This window comes from Astyanax mexicanus, chromosome 12 (assembly GCF_023375975.1).
Source record: "Astyanax mexicanus isolate ESR-SI-001 chromosome 12, AstMex3_surface, whole genome shotgun sequence".
Taxonomy (NCBI): domain Eukaryota; kingdom Metazoa; phylum Chordata; class Actinopteri; order Characiformes; family Acestrorhamphidae; genus Astyanax; species Astyanax mexicanus.
Genome location: NC_064419.1, coordinates 50,190,922 through 50,215,316, shown reverse-complemented (window position 1 = coordinate 50,215,316; position 24,395 = coordinate 50,190,922). Strand labels below are relative to the sequence as shown.

At 37.9% G+C, this 24,395-nt stretch overlaps 1 protein-coding gene across 2 annotated transcripts; it reads right to left on the bottom strand.

The window, feature by feature from the left end:
* Window positions 1–334: 334 nt before the first annotated feature.
* On the bottom strand, window positions 335–23,983 carry ifrd2 (interferon-related developmental regulator 2). Of its 2 annotated transcripts, XM_022666095.2 has the most exons (13): window positions 23,484–23,983; window positions 20,720–20,782; window positions 14,309–14,422; window positions 13,500–13,581; window positions 12,897–13,021; window positions 11,248–11,405; window positions 11,037–11,090; window positions 10,201–10,379; window positions 8,771–8,879; window positions 8,343–8,477; window positions 8,033–8,161; window positions 6,798–6,890; window positions 335–3,722 (listed from the first exon to the last, which is right to left on the bottom strand). In XM_022666095.2, exons 1-13 carry the CDS (start codon window positions 23,527–23,529, stop codon window positions 3,642–3,644), a joined length of 1,368 nt encoding a protein of 455 aa, XP_022521816.2. In that variant the 5' UTR covers window positions 23,530–23,983; the 3' UTR covers window positions 335–3,641. The 2 variants fall into 2 exon arrangements, with proteins under 2 accessions (XP_022521816.2, XP_022521817.2); XM_022666096.2 differs by lacking the exon at window positions 20,720–20,782 and having other exon boundaries at window positions 23,484–23,982.
* Between the last annotated feature and the right edge of the window lie 412 nt (window positions 23,984–24,395).

The window sequence follows — 24,395 nt, the reverse complement described above, 5'->3', positions numbered from 1 at the left end:
ATCAAAAATCATAAATTATTTATAATAAAATATTTTGCCAAGAATATTATCTCAAAAATACCCTCAAATATCATATCATACCATCATATCGGCCAGCCATAGACAGTAGCATACTCATAAATAAGCAAAATATTTTTATCTTTAAAAACCCTGATATTTTAAGCCCATATTCAATTTTGTTTGTGTGGATTATTCTCAAAATGATTATTTTCAGAAAGTTACCTCATGTATATTTATAGCACTAAACTATTAACTTATTTTTATATATGGTATAGAAGATATTAGGTAATTTGTGGTTAAAATAAATCAAATAACAAAGAGACACAAAATGAAATAAAATATTTGTATATTTTTTATTGAAAGCCATAATTGATGTTTAACCCTCTGGGTGCAGAAGTGTTTACATCTCACACAGTTAAAGGGATAATTCAATATTTCAGCATTCACATAATTCTCATTTTATCTATATTCCATCTATCCAAGGAAAAAACTAACATTTCCTGCAAAACTGTTTAATTATCCCTTTATGTTCTGGGGATAATAAAACATTTAATACATATTTGGGCTTCGGTTCAGATTCTGAAACTTGCTGTGAGGGAGAAAGGGTAGATAGCAGATCGATCCTATCCACACTGTTTATAGATCAGCTTTTATAAAATACAGGGCCAGACTTTATTATCTTAAAGGAAAACTTCTAATCGTTTCAGTCTGATCTGTATATTAAACGTCCATCACCACAGACAGAAACTGATTTACTATTTTACTCACAAAAGGCCTGAAAATAAACTCGCCTCAAAGGACTTTTATTATAGAAACCAATAAAGTAACAGCTGCTTTAGCTCCGCCCATCACTGGATCCTATTATTAACTGGCTTGAATCACTTTGTGTGTTTACAAACACATCAAAACAATCTGTTCATAATCAGATTACTGTCTTTAATAATTTATGTAGTAATTATGAAAAGCATTATACATTTCCTTACATCTAAAAAGCTCTAAAAATCCAATTAAGAATGACAACATCTGATGAAGAGAGCTGGATTTTAGATCAGAAATCAGATTGCTCATATTTTTCAGGGTAACATATAAAATCTGATTAATACATCTGATAAAGAGATTTGGATTTGAGCTCAGTAATCAGATTTTTTTCAGTGAATGTGAACTCTTAACTAGAGTATTCTGGGATTTTTCTGACTAAGGTATAAACATCTGATAGAGAGATGGATTTTAGCTCAATAATCAGATTTTTTTAAGATCAGACTTGGAAGTGGAAAAATCTGATTAAGAGAGCAGCTTTTTAATTCAGTATTCAGATTTTTTTTTTTTAGATAAAAGTAAGGTTTCAAAATCGGATTACTAAATCTGATAAACATGTATTTTAGCTTAGTAATTAGTAATATCTGATTACACAAATTTATGTAACTGCATTAATATGATAACTGACGAACTCTAATACCGATGTTCTACAGTAATCAGATTATGAAGGGCATGTAAATGCACTGTTTTTTTGTTTTGTTTTGTTATTTACTGCTGTAATCAGACCTGTGACGGGTAACGGGGTGTAGAAAATAGAAACAGTCTGATAAGGGATGAAGTTTTCCCTTAAAAACGTAATACTACTCAACACAACACTGAATCTCTCTCTCTTTTTCAGTCGATATCTGATACTGTGCGTAATCTGATAATATTCTGAATGGATTTAAATGCAGGATCCATTCAGGTTGACCTAATCCAATCATGCAACACCAGACCGGACGTTTTCAGGATTTGGAAAAGGGAAAGGCTCGATTCACACAGCAGGAGAAAATGATAAAAATCTGATATTTTTGGTCATGTGATACAGGTGTGTTATTGATGTGTAACAGCAAAAACTTAAGATTGAATCTATATAATCGATATTTAAAATTTAAGCCACTTCAACAAGTGTTACTGAAATCTGAATTACAGCAACGCGACTCAGTCTGAACATCCAGATCAGAATTAATGCATGAAAAATGGATGATCGCAGTGAGTGAGGGTTTCAGTTGTTAAATACTGAAATAACAGAACCACAATACTGTAATACTGTAAATTAGAAGGTATATATATAAAGCTCTGTAAAAAAAAAAAAAAAAAAGAACACTTAAAAATGATGAGTTTCTTTGATTTTACCAAATTAAAAACCTCTGGAATATAATCAAGAGGAAGATGGATGATCACAAACCATCAAACCATCAAACTGAACGTAAATCTAAAGTAAATTAACATCAGATTTGGTGAGAAAAATCAGATTTGAGCAGCTTTCACCTGCTGTGGGAATTTTTCGGAAGTTTAGAAAAGGTTGTTTGCAGTAAAAGGAAAAAAAAGACATTTATGTTTATATAATTATAATCTTCCTACAAATATTCAAGCATTTGTATTTTTTATGTTAAAGAGGAGATGCACGGTCAGCCTGTGTATAAAATATAGATAGAAAAACTAGAAATTCATTTCTATTCCTCGGCCGTTTCCCGCTCTGTTGATGTGTTTACGGCTCTTAATGTTAAAAAGTCTTTTCTGTTTTCCCAAAAACTCTCAATAAATTAGAAAGTAAGATACAATAACAGAAAAGCAGAACACAGCCATACGAGAGCGCGTCATAAATGCAGAATATTAAACTGTGTTTAAAGGAGCAATAAGCAGCATTTTCCATTTCTGTTTTTATTTATTTATTTTCCTTTTAGTTTTTTATTTTCTTCTCAAACCAACCCAATACATGCTGCTAATGCTGAAAAACAGCATGACCTACTGTACTCTCTCTCTCAGACTCCAGCTACTGATGGAAAAACAACGCAACCTACTGTCCATCAGCTGCCGGAGCCCTGAGAGAGCACAGTTGTCCTTGCTGTTTCTCTCTGGGTGGGTACAGTACAGTAGATGGCGCTCTCTCTTTCCCTTCATCACTCCTAGGGTGATGTGGATCAGCACGAGGCTGCGTCTGTGAGCTGATGTATCAGAACCGAGTCACTGCGCTTTCCTCCAAGTGTTCAAAAAAAAAAAGTTCAAAAAGAGGCGGAGTCTGACTTCACATGTATCGGAGGAGGCGTGTGCTGGTCTTCTTCACCCTCCTGGTGTTGGAGCATCACTAGTGATAGGGGGGGATATACAGCTGAGCAGGTAAGAGCTCGGTAGAATAGCTAAATTGAGGAGAAAAGTGAGATTAAAAAATGATTTTAAAATTCAAGATATGCATCGTAGGCCATAAGCATATCTGCCCCCTGCTGGCCGTAAGGCAAACGTAACAAATACTGCCCCCAGTGGCCACCTGTAGTAACGCAGTTTACACGGTAAAGGAAAATGCTGCTTACTGCTAAATTCATTATTAGGATTTTTAGGTTATTATTTTATCCAGTATTGTTAAATAAAACTGAGACACACACACACACACACACACACACATTCACTCATCTTGACACGTACACACACACACACACACACACACACACACACACACACACACACACTTGCATTGTCAAGTCCCTGGTTTGGCAGTCGCTGTTTAATCATTTCAAGTGAGCTGATAGGAGGGGTGTAGTGTTCCTCTCGTTCCCTGTATCTCTCCATCCTTTACATCATCCTCATCATCGTTATCATCATCTTCATCTTCAGGTCACCCATCTTCATCACATCACGTCCGCTCGTTTGTCCCTCACTTTGTTCCGTAGTTTAGTCCGAGCTTTAAACGCAGCGGAATTGAAAAGATGCTGCAAAAGAAGATTAAACATATGTGAGTTAAAATTAATATATTAATACACTATTATAAGGTGAATTTTGAGTTGCAGCATATTTACTTACTTTTACACTTATATAAAGCCTTTTTTGTTACTTAAGGACGATTAAAAAGTTGCATTCCACACACAAACACTGGTGAGAAGCAGCAGCCAATCACGCAAAGCATACTCTCAACCGGAAACCACCGTCCACCTGGAGGACTGAATGCAGCACTGAGTCGCTGTACACATTCACACACCAATTTCTCCAATTTACCTAATCTCTGATATTTGTCTAAATTTTATACAAACTCTGTGTAACAGAAATGTTTTTACATTTCCTCTAAATAAACACATTATTACGCATATAAAGGAATGTTCATCTTTACTTTAAACAACCTTTTACATTTTAATAATAATTTAAAAGAATTCTGCATTTTATACATTTATTTAACTATTTAAAAAATAATAATAAATAAATAAATAAAAACTTTTAAGTTGTCCACCATGTCACTGTAAAATATCCCAGTAATTGAATATGTGTAGAAAATCTAAATGTATCTATGAAACAGAATAAGAACAATCATGAATAAATCTATATGTCTGTAACTTTAGCTTAAACATGTTTCCATTAAATACCAATTTTCGCTAAAATCAGAGAGTAACTACTGTAACAGGGTGGATGCATGCATGACTGTAAATAAAAAGTAATGAAAATGTCAATTAAACTTATTGAAAATATAATGTGTTAAGTCTGAAGGCTTTTAAATATGATGAAGAGAATACCGTATTTTTCGGACTATAAGGCGCACCGTATAATAAGGCGCACGATGAGTGAACAGTCTATTTTTAGTGTTAGTCCATACACAAGGCGCACTGGATTATAAGGCGCACTAAATGAAACTTTATTTATATCAGTAACAATAACTCTGAGCAATAAATCCTTCACAATATCTGTGAAAAATAACTGTACAATCTCAGAACAATAAATCCTTCACAATAGCTGTGAACAAAAACTCCACAACAACTGAACGATAACTCTCTAATAGTAACTCGCAGCAGTCTCTCAACACAATGAAAACAATGCACTCACTTTTTCAGTTCATTCCTCTTCCACAAATCCATCAAATTCTTCATCTTCAGTGTCTGAGTTAAACAGTTCAGCGATTACAGCATCAAGCATCTCCGGATTCCTCTCGTCATTATCAGAGTCAGTCTCGTTGCTGTTACTCAGCTGTTCATTTCCCGAGCTACTGCTGTTGCCTTGAGACGAATAGAGACTGTAGAAACGCTTCGTCCCTCTGCTCTCTGCTCAATAACCCACTGTTCAATGTTGTCCTCTAACTTTGGCCATCTCGCTTTGTTCCCTCGGAAACTCTGTTTGGTCTTCCTTACTTGGCGCAGGTCATTTTCTTGCTTCCTCCACTTCCGTACCATTGATTCATTAATGTTGAATTCTCTCGCAGCTGCTCTATTCCCATGTTCTACTGCGTGACTGATAGCCTTGAGCTTAAAATCCGCATCGTAAGCATGTCTCTTAACTGGAGCCATTTCACGGTCCTTACACACACACCTATGTTGAAGCACAGTTAGTATTACTCCGCTACGCTCCTGACAACGGTAGCCGTAGCGCTCCGACAGACCATAATATTACTATGTTGAAGCACAGCAAGTACCGTATTACTCCGCGACGCTCCTGACAACGGTAGCCGCAACGCTCCGACAGACCATAATATTATGTTGAAGCACAGCAAGTACGTATTACTCCGCGAGGCTTCTGACTATAATAGCGTGTTGTGCCGAATTCGGTGAATAAAACGGTTTTAAAACAGAGATAAAGATTGGATAAGTTTCATTTCTGGATGAAGTGATTTCCAGCGCTGTTTGGATATAACTGTGGATTACAGGAGACTGGATTGATGGATTCTCTTTAGTCTGGACGCGTTTTGAAGGTAGGACCTGTGGCTGAGCGCGGGTGTGTGTTCGGGGGGTGGCGGCAGTGACCGGAGGTTACCCCAGGACAAAAGGAGAGCCTTTTATTACTGGAAACATGCGCTCTGACGCAGCTCTAATTCATGAAACATACATCGTACAGTAAAAGCACAGTTCTGGAATCCGGAGAGCCAGACGGTTCGAATGGTGTATGACATGACCGCATTCGATGAAATATGGACGAACGATAAACGCAAATATGAGAGTTATGAATTATTAAAATCATAACCAAGGCATATTTCGCCCTAAATGTTTATTTTCTGAAAGGATATTCCGCTAAATAGGCTAAATAGCTCAAAAGCAGAGATTCTAAGCTTTAAAATGGTATATTGGATGTCTATATTGAACCTGTAACTGTTCATAACTATTCAGAAACACAGCCAGTTATGAAATATTAAATATTTCTGGCCCACCGGTGGGCCAGCGCGTGTTAAGAGGTTAACTTTACTTAGAAGTGGGCGCTAAAAAGAAACAGTTTGTGCTATTACCCCAGAACGGGTGGAAAGGAAAGTTTACCGGCACCTTGTTCTGGCCACGGAGCTACAGTGGAAACTAGCTACCCTGAACCACAGCCGAGAGGCAGTACGGCAGTCAAAGGTAACCGCGCGCTAGCCCAAGAGGGGGATCTTTTTCTGGCGTGGGTGAGGAATTCTGCACAACAGAGCGCCGTGTACCACATAAAAATCGAGGTCAGTAAACACAAGCAAAATCCATACACAAGGCGCACTGCATTATAAGGCGCAATGACGATTTTTGGGAAAAAATAAGTATTTTAAGTGCGCCTTATAGCCCGAAAAATACGGTACATCAGAGCCAAAAGGCACAGAATTCTGATAATGATAATAATAATAATACATACAGACGCAGCCTTGTGCTGATCCACATCACCCTAGGAGTGATGAGGGAAAAGAGAGAGCGCCATCTACTGTACTGTACCCACCCAGAGAGAGCAAGGACAACTGTGCTCTCTCAGGGCTCCGGCAGCTGATGGCAAGCTGCATGACCAGGATTCGAACCAGCACTTTAGACCGCTGAAACACTCAGAGCCCCCAGTAATGTATTGTAATTGATGTTTACCCTCTCTGTGCGGGAGATCTTGTTGGCCTTGACTGAAGCGTCCAGAATGAGAGGAGCTCCCAGTCCAAAAATATCCCTCAGCAGCGGATTAAACTACAAACACAGAATTCAGAAATACATTAATATCAGAAAGAAGAACAATGTAATCAATATTTTATTCATACATAGTAAATGAATAGTGAAGTGATCTATCAGACTATGAAGGAACACATAATGAATCATGTAGTAACTTAAAAACCAAAATACTCTGTGAAGTATTTAGATACTCTTATCTGGGGAGCTGTTTGTTAACTTGTGGTTTCTGAGGCTGAAATCTCTGATTAACTCATCCTGTACAACAGAGGAAACTCCTGCTCTTCCATACTTTCCTGGGGTGATCCTGATGAGTGCCAGTTCTATCCTTATAATGTTTTTTTTTTTTTTGTGGTGACTGCACTTGAGGATACTTTCAAACATTTCGAAATTCTTCTTTTCGGATTGATTGACCTTAATTTTCTCCCAAAGAATGTTTTCTTTATTTAGTTGAGTAGTTGTTTCTTCTCATAATCTAACTCTTCACTACTTTACTTTAACTGATGCTCTCAAACACTTTATTAAGAGACAAGAAATTCAAGTAATTAACTCTTGATGAGTTCAGCACAGCTGTTAACTGAAAGCCTGAATTCCAGGAGACTCTACCTCATAAAACTGACTGAGAAAATCCAGCAGAGATGTTCAAAACTCATCATCTTAACAAGAGCAGTTAGTTCTACTTTGAAGAATGTAAAATATAAAACATATTCTGGTTTAACACTTTAAAACTTTAAAATAAGACTACCTTTATAAAGGGGTTATAAATGGTTTACAATTAGTTTATTAATGGTTACTAATTAGGTTGTAAATGCCTTAAAACACATTAATAATCATTAATAATTAATAATTCTACACAAATGTAGAAAGGGCAACAATATAAATGGCTGTGGGTTCACTATTTGGCAAAAAACAGGTCTACGTATGTGTTATAACTGATTATTAATGATTTTTAAGGCATTTACAGCCTAATTAGTAAGCATTAATAAACTAATTGTAAACCATTTATAAACGCTTTATGAAGGTAGTCTTATTATAAAGTGGTACCCATAATTCCATATGATTTTCTTCATAGTTTGTTATGATGTTATATATGTTTCATCATAGAGTTATGATGAAATAAGTGATAATTTAGTGAATCACTGGTTGAAGTGAGTCCTCCTCACCTGTAGGTGGTGACTGATGCCGGACTCCAGCACCTCTTTAAAAGCGTCGTAGATTCTGCGCCGCATCCAGCCGTCGATGTAGATCACCTCCACCCCAAACCGGATCTTCTCCTCCGAGAATTCATCACTCTGCATTAAACACAAGAGAGGAAGAGAACGAGTGAGCAACACAATCACTGACACTGGATTGGATTTAAAGCGGTTTTAGTTTATACTTGTATTTTTATGTGACTTATAATCCTGTTATAATCCTGATTAAATAAGATGGATGAAGTGACCAGGTGTAAAGAGTCTAGCGGTGTGATTTTACCTCGATGTAATGCAGGACCTCGCGGAAGATGGAGCGCTGTTTCCGCCGGTCGTTTTTGGCTCGATGTTTATTTCCGTCTGTGGCCAAACCCTTCAGACTCTCACACAGAGCGTCACAGTCCTCATACTCATACTCCTGCAGAAAAAAATATATAATTCATCATCCTAATACTCACACACACAACTGTACACAGGGTATGAATACTTTTACTTCATCCTGTAACATAACTGTACAATATAAAGTGTATAATAAATTAGTCACCGTTCAGCATACATTATTTTGCCTTTTTAATTAATTTATTTGAATTAATTTATTTATTAAAACACCAAAAGTGCCTTTTTTACCCCATTTTCAACCAAATATTATAATTTGCCAAATATCTGGTGAATCCCAGATTAAAAGTAGTAATTTATAGAGAATTCCTGCACCTCGTCAAAATCTCGTCCCAGTTCGTACAGCAGAGCGATGGTTTCTCCCACTGCGATCCTGAAGTTCACCTCACTGCTGTCCAAACACGCCTGCAGCCGCGGCAGATGACTGAAAGGGGGAGGAGTTAAGAGTCGAAAGCTTAGTACAGCCAATAACAGTGCAGTATCAGCCCTCACTACAACTCCCACAATTCACCTGCACCCACTATTATTATCAGCCCTCACTACACTACAACACCCACAATTCAACTGCAACCACTATTATCAGCCCTCACTACAACTCCCACAATTCACCTGCACCCACTAGTATCAGACCTCACTTCACTACAACTCCCATAATTCACCTACAACTCCCATAATTCACCTGCACCCGCTATTATCAGCCCTCACTACAACTCCCATAATTCACCTACAACTCCCATAATTCACCTGCACCCGCTATTATCAGCCCTCACTTCACTACAACTCCCATAATTCACCTGCACCCACTATTATCAGCCCTCACTACACTACAACATCCACAATTCAACTGCAACCACTATTATCAGCCCTCACTACAACTCCCATAATTCACCTGCACCCGCTATTATCAGCCCTCACTTCACTACAACTCCCATAATTCACCTGCACCCACTATTATCAGACCTCACTACAACTCCCATAATTCACCTGCACCCACTATTAGCAGCCCTCACTACAACTCCCATAATTCATCTGCCCACACTATTATCAGACCCTCACTACAACTCCCATAATTCACCTGCACCCACTATTATCATCAGCCCTCACTACAACTCCCATAATTCACCTGCACCCACTATTATCATCAGCCCTCACTACAACTCCCATAATTCACCTGCACCCACTATTATTATCAGCCCTCACTACAACTCCCATAATTCACCTGCACACACTATTATCAGCCCTCACTACAACTCCCATAATTCACCTGCACCCACTATTATTATCAGCCCTCACTACAACTCCCATAATTCACCTGCACCCACTATTATCAGCTCTTACTACAACTCCCATAATTCACCTGCACCCACTATTATTATCAGCCCTCACTACAACTCCCATAATTCACCTGCACCCACTATTATCAGCCCTCACTACAACTCCCATAATTCACCTGCACCCACTATTATCAGCCCTCACTACAACTCCCATAATTCACCTGCACCCACTATTATCAGCCCTCACTACAACTCCCATAATACACCTGCACCCACTATTATCAGCCCTCACTACAACTCCCATAATTCACTTGCTCCCACTATTATCAGCCCTCATTACAAATCATTGCATGGATATGTATATATATACATATATGTGTGTATATATATGTGTTTGTGTGTGTGTGTGTGTGTGTGTGTGTGTGTGTGTGTGTGTGTGTGTGTGTGTGTGTGTGTGTGAGAGAGACTCACTAGGTGACCATGCTGTTGACGCGGGAGGCGGGGCACAGTGTGAGCAGTAGTGCCCAGGCCTGTAGGGCGGCGCTGTGGAGCGCTGGAGCTCCAGCCTTTACTGAGGGTAAACTACCATCTGCCAGCGGATACGAACCTACAAACACACTCTCTAAACTCCCCATACACTTCAACAAGTCCTGAAACATAATAAACACAGAAAAAACTTAACTTACCAATAATAAATATTACATTAAAAAAGCATAACATTTTTTAGCTTCTCTGATCATATACAGCTCTGTAAAAAATGGAGAGCACTCCAGTTTCTCTGATTTTACTATTTATAGGTTTATGTTTGAGTAAAATGAACATTGTTGTTTTATTCTATAAACTACAACAACATTTCTCCCAAATTACAAATAAAAATATTCTCATTTAGAGCATTTATTTACAGAAAATGAGAAATGACTGAAATAACAAAAAAGATGCAGAGCTTTCAGACCTCAAATAATGCAAAGAAAACAAGTTCATATTCATAAAGTTTTAAGAGTTCAGAAATAATCAATATTTGGTGGAATAATCCTGGTTTTTAATCACAGTTTTTTTTTTCATACATCTTGGCATCATGTTCTCCTCCACCAGTCTTACACACTGCTTTTGGATAACTTTATGCTGCTTTACTTCTGGTGTAAAAATTCAAGCAGTTCAGTTTGGTGGTTTGATGGTTTGTGATCATCCATCTTCCTCTTGATTATATTCCAGAGGTTTTTAATTTGCTAAAATCAAAGAAACTCATCATTTTTAAATATACAAATGGATAACTGGTGTAGAAATAAGGAGGGTGGGTTAATACTTACATCGATATCGTCTGACGCAGATACATAGCAGCACATGCCCAGTGCACGAGCACACTAGAGTGAAAAAAAAATTATACAGTTATACTACTCATACCCAAACAATAATTAGTATTAATATTAGTAATTACTATGCAATTACTATGTAATTGGAACACATTTCCTATATTAAGGAAAAGTTTTTAGATTACACTGAACTATCTACATTACTCACACTCTGGCGAGCTGATAGGCTGGCACAGCTGTCACTCAGGATGGAGCCGAGGATAGGACAAAGCGTCTTAAAGCCCTCCTCCCCTTCGACTCCGCCCCCCAGCTGTACACAGAGAAGAGCACACAGCGTGGCTGCAGCCGCCTGCTCCTCCCCTCCACCTGCACGAACACAGCATTACATTACAATACAATATATTACAATATATTACAATATATTACATTACAATATATTACATTACAATATATTACATTACAATACAATACATTACATTAGGCCTGTTATGATAACTACATTATTTACTACTCGTAAAATATACGGGCCCTATTTTAGTGATTTATAGGCGAGCCGTCAACCAGCTTGATTTAGGGCGTGTCAGTGTGTCTTTGCTATTGTAACGATGGGAAAAGTACACCTTGTGCATCTCTAAACACAAAGCAAAAGTCATGTACTAATTCTCTAAATTAATCCAGGGTGTGGTTAATTTTGGGTGTAATGTGAAATAAACCAATCAGCGTGTCTCTAAGAGTAGATCAGGTGAGCTCTGACTTTGGTGGATTGCTATTGTAACGGTGCAGCTACCTGGACGTGTTCAACAAACTCTTCTCAGCAGAGGAAACTGAGCTGCTTCACTTTAAACAGAGCACTTTTACTTATGAAATGTGAAAACTTTAGAATTTAAAAGGCATTAATAAAAGGATCCTGGTTTAAAAAAGGGATTTGCTTCAATCTGACAGTTTAAGTTACAAATTGCACTTCTATTTATAATTCTAAAAGATATGCCTTTTATATTTTTACAACTTTCATTCATGTTTCTTAATTATTGATAAATTGCCATTTGATTAATTCCATTTATTTTCTGCACAGCTGTCGTTATGTTAACGTAACATTACACATTAACCTAACATTATTAATATAGGGGTGGATGAATAATGTAGCAGACGTAAAGTACAGATACTAAAGAAGGTAAAAATACTCCAATAAATGTAGAAAACTTTTAAATCTAATAAAAAAAATCATTAAAATTGATTAAAATTAATAATTAGATTAATCGACTAATCTGAAACATATTTGTTAGACTAATTGTTATTTAAAGAGTGTATTTGCATTTTTACCAGGGTTCATACATTTTTAAGCCATACATCTTCATGACTTTCTTATAAGGGCAACTTTTCATGACCATACGATTTTAAAACATCAGATGATGCAATAAAACTAAAGATAAAACAACTAAACAACATTTCTTTAAGCATTGTTTACACAATCTTCAATAATAATAAAATGTGAGTCAGATCCTGAGAGCTCCTATTTAGGGCTAAATTACTGAATTAACTCTGAGCTGATGTATTTGTAGCTCAAAATAGCTTTTATCCATCAATAAATAGAAACACACATTTGTAGACTGAAAATTTCCATGACTTTACCCAAATGTTTCTAGGTGTTTTAATTTTTCCAAAACTTATCCAGATCTGGAAATTGCGATTTTCAAATTGCATGACTTTTCCAGGTTTTTCATGACCAAACAAACCCTGATTTACACTATTACACAGTTATACCAGTGAAATACAATGGTCATAAATTACAATAATATAATATATTATTGTAATTCTTTCTTGTACAATATAAAATATTGTGTCCGTATCAGTGCTCACCTTTCTTCAGGCTGCGCTCCAGACAGTCGCTGACGGTGAGGCGTCTCTCCAGCAGGAAGTCGTACAGCAGCCGTGAGGAAAACGCCGAGCGTAAACTCGTCAACGCCGCCAGACGTGTCTTAGCACTGGACACAGAGACACAGCGTCAGGGGGAGGAGCTTAATCTGCATATCATTAATAATAATAATAATAATAAAACACTGTGGTTCAGTAACAGCAGCAGGTCAGGAGGAGGAGCTAAAGCTGCAGGGATCAGGGGGAGGGGCTTAAAATGCAGATCGTTAATAATAATAATAATAAACACTGTAGTTCAGTAACAGCAGAAGGTCAGGGGGAGGAGCTAAAGCTGCAGATCATTAATAATAATAATAAAATACTGTGGTGCAGTAACAGCAGAAGTTTAGGGGGAGGTGCAGGGGTCAGAGGGAGGAGCTAAAGCTGCAGATCAATAATAATAATAATAATAATAATAAAGCACCGTGGTTGAGTAACAGCAAGAGGTCAGGGGGAGGAGCTAAAGCTGCAGGGGTCAGGGGGAGGAGCTAAAGCTGCAGGGGTCAGGGGGAGGTTCAGTAACAGCAGCAGGTCAGGGGGTGGGGTTACCTCTTGTCCATCATGTTGTCGATGCACTGCTTCAGTTTATCCTCCGTTTCCTCCTGAGCCGTCTGTTCATCCACCCCCTCACCTGCTCACCAGGATCACACACAGTTCACCAGGATCAGACACGATTACAGCCCCACCAATTACGAATGATCACTTTCACTATTAATTCAATTCTTCTGTTTCACATTTTTATTATTTTAACAATTTCTTTAATCCTGAGCCGTTCAGACTAGAATACATAATAAACATCCAGTAAACAGAATTCTAATACATAAAAAATTATTACTTTTCTAATCCGAAAGAAAGAAAGAAAGAAAGAAAAGGAGGGACGAAAGAAAAGAACATAGAAAAAGATAAATAAAAATAAAGAGCAAAAGACAAGAAATAAAAAAAATTATTAACTAACTTGCTAAATCTAAAGTAAAGATAAATATTTGAAAGAAAGAAAGAAAGAAAGAAACAATTGAATTAACTCATTTTCTAATCCTAAAGTAAAGGAAAACGGTTGAAAGAAAGAAAGGACTGATAAAGAGAATGGACAGAGTGAGAAACAGACAAAACTGAAACAGTAGAAGGAGAAAGACAAAGAGAAACAACACAACTACAATAATCATAAGCGTCTTTGATCTCCTCTGAATATGATACACTGTATCCTCTTCACACCTGTACCCTGATCAGATGGGTGATCAGATTACCCAGGTGTGAACGGTGTGTGTGTGTGTATATAGTGTGTGTGTGTGTGTGTGTGTGTGTGTGTGTGTGTGTATATAGTGTGTGTGTAGTGTGTGTGTGTGTGTGTGTGTGCATACCTGATCCCTCGTCCAGCACTGAGGCGCTCTCGCTGGCACTGCTGTAATGACTGAGAACTTCAGACGCCAGTTCATCATCACTCGCTCCAGATTCCCCTCTCCCTCCATTCTTCCCTGAGAGAGAGAGAGAGAGAGAGAGAGAATATAGAATATTAAATATTAACTCATACTGGAATAAAGGTTTACAATTGGGGAAACTGGTGGAACTGGAGATGAAGAAATGGGATGAAATGGGAGAAAATGAGAGAATGCTCCTCACTGTTAATAAATGAGCAACAAATCAACTTATTTTACAAATATTTAATAAAGGATTTAACAAAAGGTCACACAAAAATGCCTAAACAAACCATAGCAAACCATATATAACTTTATTCTACAAATGGCATCCATTAAAATGGCTAAATCCAGCATTTTAAACATTATTAATATTCAGTAATCAGTTAATTTCCATATAAAAAATAAGTAAAGGCATCCTGAGCAGAAAATGAAGCACTGCACATGCAAGATGACAGAGTGCAGGACCAAAACACTCACGCAAAAGCAATCAAAAATTACTGTATTAAAAAAATCATCAATTTACTAACAATATGCTGATATTATAATAATAATACACTGTTTATAAGTCTGAAGCAGGCAGCCGCCACAAAGCTAGCAGCTCTGAGTTTGAGTTATTAAGCGTGTAATCTGATATAGAGGTGTGAGCTGTGTGTATATATAAATATATAAACATATATGGGCACAAAAGCATATACACTGCACTGCACAGGTAATCTGCTGGTATTATAATGTACCTGTGGGTCACTGATCAGCAGTAACGATGCACTAATACTGTATCTGGCAACCGGAACAACACTGTGACTTGATGGTTCTGTATGTCTGCTGGAATATTGTAAAAGTTTAATTTAATGTTCTCCTTAGAAACGCAAGACAAAATACTGAATTTTATTTTACTTAATGTATATATTGGTGAAAAAATATAAATTATGGAAAAACTGCAAAGATATGTATTTGTAATTTGGTTTCAGTCTTGGTTTTTGGTCCAAAACGTAAATTTCAGTGCATCCCTGTTCAACAGTTGATTTGTTCATCTTTAACTGTAAACTAGGGGTGAGCGATATGGCCCTAAAATATTTTTACGATATGTTATAATTATTATAAAACACTAAATAAAAATATATATTTTATTATATAGAATATGCTACTGCACCAAAATGAGAATTACATTTTATTACTGTATACAATAAGATATGGCACACCCATAACTGGGATATTAAAATATATATTTTAATATTTGTAACAGAATTCAATGATACAGTATGATCAGTCATGATACTAATAATAATAATAATGCTACACTCTAAATATCTCCATATATCCAGGATTAAAGTAAAATAAATGATACTGTACAGATATAATCTGTCTCTAGTAGATATATGATGGGAAATGAGAACAGAGTGATTTTTTCTTTTGATAAAAACAGTAAAAAAAGTAGAACCCTGATGTGGTAATTAGGGGTATCAACAAAAATAAAGGGAAAAAAGGAAGAAAGCATGCATGAAAGATAAAGAAAGAAAGAAAGAAAAATAAAAAAAGAAAGACAGAAATAAAGAAAAAAATAAAGAAAGAATGAATGAAAGACAAAGAAAGAAAAACAAATGAAATTTACCATTTTTTATCCAAAAGAAAGAAAGATGCAAAGCATAAAGAAAAAGAAAGAAAAAAAGAGAGAACGAAAGACAAAGAAAAAAATTAACCCGAAAAAAAGAAACAAACAAACAAACAAAAAATAAATAAAAAAGGAAGAAAGAATGCATGAAAGACAGAAAAATAAATTAAGAAAAATAAAAAAGAAATAAGGAAAAAAATAAAGAAAGAATGAATGAATGAAAGACAAAGAAAGAAAAACAAATGAAATTTACCATTTTTTAATCCGAAATAAATAAATAAATAAATAAAGAAAAATAAAAAAGAAAAAGAAAAAGAAAGAAAGAAAGAGAGAAAGAGAGAGAATGAAAGACAAAGAAAGAAAAACAAATGAAATTAACCATTTTTTAATCTGAAATAAAGAAAGAAAGAAAGAAAGAAAGAAAGAAAGAAAGAAAGAAAGAAAGAAAGAAAGAGGCACAATATTTCAGGGTATAATATTGTTCACCATATTAAAAAATGTTGATGATATTAGTGTGTATGATACGATACGGCACAAACAGGTCACTTAAACATCAGATACTGAGAAAATAAAAATCAGCACGTCTCTACAGCAGCTCTGGTGTTTCAGACTCTGCTCTTCAAAAGCTCACAACCTTATATAAACCCGTTAACCCCTGATACAATACCTCACCCCACACACACACACACACACACACACACACACACACACACACACACACACACACACACACACACACACACACACACACACACACACACACACACACACACACACACTCACACTGACTACACACACACACACACACACACTCACACTGACTACACACACACACACACACACACACACACACACACACACACACACACACATACACAAAGACACTCACACACACACACTCACACTGACTACACACACACACACACACACACACACACACTGACTACACACACACACACACAGCAGACCCTCAACACACTAATCCTCAACACACTAGAAAAATCTGAACCAGCAAACTCATTCACACAGATCACCTCCACCCAACACACCTCACACTCAGAGTATTCACTCACTAGTTCTGCCCCCTCCCCCACTCACCCCGCTGACCTGCACTGACACTGCGTTTAAACAATCCGTGCCCGAGCACCCTTACCTCATCACTTATCACCCTTACCACTGCTCAGTGGGACTGCCAGTGTTGTGCTAAATTCAGTACCCCCGACATGCAAAGCACCCTCTCTCAGGAGTGCATACACCCTGCGTAGCGCACCCTGAGTAGCGCACCCTGCGTAGCGCACCCTGCGTAGCGCACCCTGCGTAGTCTATGGCGTAGGTTCAACACAGAGGTGTAAACTAGGCTTCAGAAATACACGCCCAGAAAAACAATACAGTATTTCAAAACAAAACATTGTGATACTTCAATATACTGATATTTTCTTACATCCCTAATCTACTATCCGTCTTATCTATCTACAATCTACATCTATTGTTTAACTGCCTTTTTAAATTCATGCAATTGGTCTGAAAGTCTGAACCCTTACAAAAAAAAGACCCAAATGACCAAATTTCAGTACTCTGGTTCAGGATCTTTCACACCTGATAATCTGGTTTAGAATAAACTGAAGTTCTAAAATCCGGATTAAACGAGACAGGTGTGAACGGGGTTAGGGTCTGCAGTCTCCACTGCAACATATATTTAACCACCTCACCAACCACCCCACACACACACCAACCACCCCACACACACACACTATACACACAGACCTCCTCCAATCTGGGCCAAAGTTCAACCCTGCCTCCACACACACACACACACACACTATACACACACTGAGGCTGAACTGTGCTCTATAGGAGGCCTTTCTGTTCTAACAGAAGAGACACAGATAAAAGAAGAGCAGAACAATAAAACTGAACAAAGAGATAAAAAGCTTCATCATTAAATCTCCAGTTCTCAAACACTGTTACCAGTCTTCAGTCTCCACAGCCGTTCCCATGGTTACAGAGAGTCCCATAATCACCAGAACACACCATCAAATCAAACTGATCTCAAAACAGAAAAACTAGCAATACACACCTAATACACTCTAAACACACACTGACTAACACTCCCAACACACACACACTCCCAACCACACACACACTCCCAACCACACACACACACACACACTCCCAACCACACACACACTCCCAACCACACACACACACACACACTCCCAACCACACACACACACACACACACTCCCAACCACACACACACACACACACACTCCCAACCACACACACACACACACTCCCAACCACACACATACTCCCAACCACACACACACACACACAACCACACACACACACACACTCCCAACCACACACACACACTCCCAACCACACACACACACTCCCAACCACACACACACACTCCCAACCACACACACACACTCCCAACCACACACACACACTCCCAACCACACACACACACACACACAACCACACACACACACTCCCAACCACACACACACACTCCCAACCACACACACACACTCCCAACCACACACACACACTCCCAACCACACACACACACTCCCAACCACACACACACACTCCCAACCACACACACACTCCCAACCACACACACACTCCCAACCACACACACACTCCCAACCACACACACACACACACTCCCAACCACACACACACACACACTCCCAACCACACACACACACACACTCCCAACCACACACACACACACACTCCCAACCACACACACACACTCCCAACCACACACACACACTCCCAACCACACACACACACTCCCAACCACACACACACTCCCAACCACACACACACTCCCAACCACACACACACACACACTCCCAACCACACACACACACACACTCCCAACCACACACACACTCCCAACCACACACACACACTCCCAACCACACTCACACACTCCCAACCACACACACACACACTCCCAACCACACACACACTCCCAACCACACACACCCAAACACGAACTAAATACACTGAACACATACTAAATACAAGCACACTCCCAACACACTCTCAAAACACACACACTCCCAACATACACACTCAATACACTCTCAAACCCGCGTCCAGCACACTCCCCCAAACACACTCCCCCAAACACACTCCCCCAAACACACTCCCCCAAACACACTCCCCCAAACACACTCCCCCAAACACACTCCCCCAAACACACTCCCCCAAACACACTCCCCCAAACACACTCCCCCAAACACACTCCCCCAAACACACTCCAAATGCTCCCAAACACACACTATAATACATGCTCCCAACACTCCCTAACAGCTCTGCTATACATTAATTTAGTGACGCCATTAAATAAACACTAACCAAAGCCACCAAAACACATCAATAAGGTTTACAACAGTGATGACATCATCAACTCAAGTCACGAAGAAAACAAGTGTGATATTGCAGTTATGGCTGAGTTCACACAGCAGGTAAATGTTTCCATTAGAAAACTAAATAAACTAAACTAACGGTCCTGGCAGAACAGGCCCGTCACATTAATTACACTATCGTATTTAACCTATGATATATGGATAAACATATTTCCTGACCCTGTTATGCTACTTTAGTGAGAAACCCATTTTTTATTATTTAAAGTGGGGATGGACTGAATATTTGGCAACCTAAAATATTCAAGAGTCAATAAGGCTCTTCCCTCCTTTAATTATTAAAAACACAAGAATATGGTTTATCACAGTTATTTAATCATATATCAGGTATGAGGCAATGCATTACCCAATATATTTTAAACATTAATTAATGATATATAATAAAAAAAATAAATAAATAAATCAAAGCACATGAAACACATCTGTCAGACTTACAACACAGATGACGTCATCACAGTGAGTAGGAACAGGAAGTGAGGAAGTGTCTCCAGTGTGATCAGAGATAAACAGCTCTAATTAACTAAAGGAACTGAAACTCAGACACAGCTCACAGCCTGAAGAGCGTTATACACTTCATTCACTTTATACACAGGTGTTCAGCCGGCAGGAGCTGGGAGGAGGCGGAGCTGCAGTGTGGTTAGTGGGATGTAAAGGGGGCGTGTCTGCAAAGGCCTGGAACTGACAGGAAGTGATGTAATATAACGAGAAGGATGGGATCATGCACACAGTTACTGCAGGACAAACAGCATCACCTCCTCACATCCACCTCTTTTTAAGCTGCTGCTGATGCAGCATTACCGAGTAGCATCACAGCGCTAACGCTTGGAGGAAAGCACAGTGTCTCGGTTCTGATACATCAGCTCACAGATGCAGCCTTGTGCTGATCCACATCACCCTAGGAGTGATGAGGAGAAAGAGAGAGCGCCATCGACTGTACTGTACCCACCCAGAGAGAGCAAGGACAACTGTGCTCTCTCGGGGCTCCGGCAGCTGATGGCAAGCTGCATGAACGGGATTCGAACCCACAAACTCCCGATCATAGTGGCAGTGCTTTAGACTACTGGATCACTGAATATTTTAACCATCAGTTTCCATACAGAGTGACAGTGAACATCAGATCTGATGAAGAGGAGGTGATGAGGAAGATGATGGTGGGGAGGATGAAGGTGATGGAGATGGGGGGTAAAGAGGCTGGTGGAAGGTTGAGGGTGAATATGCTAATAAATGATGGAGCTCAGGCTGAGCGAATGAAGCGCTGGTTAAGGTGATGTTGGTAAAGGTCAGAGGTCACGCTACCTGGCCGTGACAGTGCAGTCTTGGCTGAGAGCTGCAGCTGTAGCACTTCCTGTCGGAGTGAAGCTGTTGCAGGAAAACAACATTTACATCATTTAACACTCAAAACTCACACCGTACCTGTACACCTGTACACACCTTCCACACCTAACTCCAGGTACTCACTGCTTACACCACAGCTTTTCAGCCTGTGGGCCGGAGTGAGGGAGTGCGTGTGTGATTTAACAACTTTATTGTAATAAATAAAAACTGATGCGTTTTAATGTGCTTTTAGAAGCACATTATTAATAACAATAAAAAAACAGGATTTCCAAGGGGGGCAATAGAAAAAAATATATATATACATACAAGTCAATTTGTCCATTTCTATAGTCTCATTTTATCTTTGGCATGCACCAAAAATTTGGCAAATGATATTATTTAGCTAAAAACGTATAATAATTTATTTAAAGTCAAAATGCAGTGTTTCCTTTAGAAAATTCACACACAGCACTGTCTATCAGATAACAGCTATATAAAACACCAGTAGAACATTGTTATGCTCTATTTGCATAAGTTAAATTATTTTTATTATTATTATTATTGTTATTGTTATTGTTCTTATTATTAACCAAGACTACAAAAACATTTAGGCTATTTCATTTATGCAAATATTCAATATTTAGTATTAATTTTTGTTCTGTTTTAGACCAGAATTTTTATTTCAGTGTATCCTTAATTCCTGTATTATGAAAATGTTAAAATAATGGATAGAAAAATAATTTAATTGTGGAGAAAAAAAAAAAAAAAAAAAAAAAAACTTTAAATCCATTGATTTAATGAATCCTTATTCATTATTATTAATTTATACTTATTTGTATTAGTTTCAGCAGATCTATTGTTTTATTTTACCAGTTAATTTAAAAAAGAGGGTTAAATCTGTGATCAGTCTGTGTAAACAGTTAGATAAATACGAAGAAAAAAATATCGTTATTGTTTGTATAAAGCTGGTTATAATCTAAAATATAAGGTATATAAAATGTTATATGTGTTTAAAAAGATATACTGGGGAGTATAGTAAGTTATCCAAGTGTATATCAAATATTACTGCATTCCTATAATAAATAAATAAACATATGGAGATAGAAGGTTTTTGTAACTTTAGTACAGAGAGAAAGTATTGTAGGAAGCATGTGCACTTTCCAGGGCAAGACATGTGGCTGCCGTCCAATCAGAGACAGGAGTATAATAAGCCCCGCACTGCAGAGAGAGAGGTGTCCTAACTGTGCCTGAATCAAATACTACTAACATCCTAAAAAAAACTGAGACTTTACATTAAAAACATTAAAATATTCACTAAGATTTATTTAATATTTTCTTTTGCACTATTCATATTACTTGTATTAATACTTTATTTTATTTATATTAATGCATTTATATTAAGTATTTGCTGCTTAAATTATTCCAAAAGTCAGTCTTTAGATCTGCCTTCTTTTAAAATCTTTAAAAACAGCTTCAGTCAAAACCGTAAACCCAAACCCAACATTACTGTAATTATACGCCTATTTTTACTGTGAGTTTTTGAAAAATATGTCTAACAGTAATAATTTAAAGTAAGCAGATGTGGAAGTAAACCTTTATATTACTTATTACCAATTTCTACACAAAGACAAGTATATTTTTACATGTTTATTTTGTATACTAGTAAATCATACAGTTTACATTTAGTATCAAAAAAAGTCTTAATTTACTTAGTCCCATATGGTATCACATTTTAAGAGTTTTATTTTTAAAGTTCATAGTAAAATACTGCTATGTATTGTGAAGCTCCAGTTCAGTACAGTGGGTTTTACTGGGGTAAACTGTAGTTAGGACTGGTGTTACTGGTGTTATTTTAGGTTTTGCTGTAGCAGGGTGTATTTTAGTTGTTTGACACTTCCAAAAATATGCACTGTGGTATGTGCTGTAGCTAATGTTACCTTACACAGAGAATAACTGTAATAAAGAGCTAAAAACACACACACACACACACACACACACACACTTATAAACAAACTATACATATGATCTGAAAAAACAGCCTTATAATAGCTTGCTATTAATGGAAAAATTAGAATTGTATGCATTAAAACTTTAATGTCAAAGTCTTAATTTTATTTTGTCCCATATGGTTTATAAGTTTAGAGATCATAATCTCATAAAACTGGACTATTTCGTCTTGTAACAGAAGCAGGTTGGATTATAGCATTTGTTATTGAAATTTTGTGTGATATGAAAAAAGATTGACTTTAAAATAAAAATTTGACTTTTAACACAAACTGCAAAAAAAGTTGCACCCTGATGATCCATATGGCCCTAAAATAATAATATTAACAATAATATCATCATATTTCAACATACAAAACTCTCATTTAAGCTTTTAATTTATTTTTTTGAGAGGAAAAATAGATATATAACTTTTAAAAGCTTTGTAGTCCTCGTGGATATATAAAATATACATTTTTATTATGATAAGTCCAAGATAACTCTAACCTCCAGAAACCCGCAGCAGTGCAGAAGGTTCTACCTGCATACTGTTGCTCAAAGTTAACTAATGAAAAAATAGTTCTAGTTTAGTTTAGAACAATAATATAGTAAAATGGGATGGAAACGTGTTAAAACTAAACATGTGCTTTGTTGCTTGAGGTAAAACACTATTATATTTTTCTCTATATGGATAAATAATATGATAATCTACATTATATTAAACAGTTATCTGTAGATTATAATCCCCTGTATTTAAACTCACCCTTGGCTGATCCGCCGCCGCGTTTCCCTCTCTTTGCCCGGGGCATGCTGCTGCTGCTGCTGCTGTCCGGGGGCCGAGCCCGAGTCCGCAGCGGCTACAGGCGGCTGGAGAAGCAGCAGGAGCCGGTATACGGCGCGGTCCGAACCCGGGGCTTAAAGTTCTGATCCAGAACCCGGCGGAGAGAGACTGTCAGCGCTTTAAAACTCTCAAAAAATCACACACTTCCTCCAAACACTAATAAACTCCATTAATAAACTCTATTAATAAAGTGCAGAAACTCGCGGAGCAGCCGGTAATCCCCGTGCTGCAGCTCCGGCTCCGCGCGCCTCCGCGGCGGGATTATCTGCGCTGGTCCCCGGGGAGCGGGACGCTGATGCCGTGCTGAGATGGCTGAGATTTCTCGGTGTTTTCGGGCCGGAGACTCGAGCACGCTGCTGCCGCCGCCGCCGCACACTTCACCACCATCTTCCCCTCGATACCGCTCTCCACCCGCCACGCTCCACCTCCACCCGCCGCTACTGGGTAATGTAGTTTCCGGAGGTTTTACTCTACATACAACACAGTGAGAGCTGTAGGAGAAAAGGACTACAACTCCCAGAATACCCCGCTGCCATCAGCTGTTTGGAAATGTTTGGGTCGTGACGTAGCCTCCCAACACGAGTTGTTGGTGTAGTTTGTTGGGGGAGTTTAAAACTTAAGCAGAGTTTAACACTTTTTCCTGTTATTTATTAATATTTATCTATTTAATCCGAGGATTAAACAGGACTTTAAGAGTAAAAACTAATGAACAGTGAACGCTGGAAAGTAAACAGTAGGTATGAGTGTTTTATTGGGGGTGAAAAAGAAAAAAAAAACTCACACGTGACCATTTTCCAGCCTAGTAGGCGGGCAAACCATAAACCATATGTACTA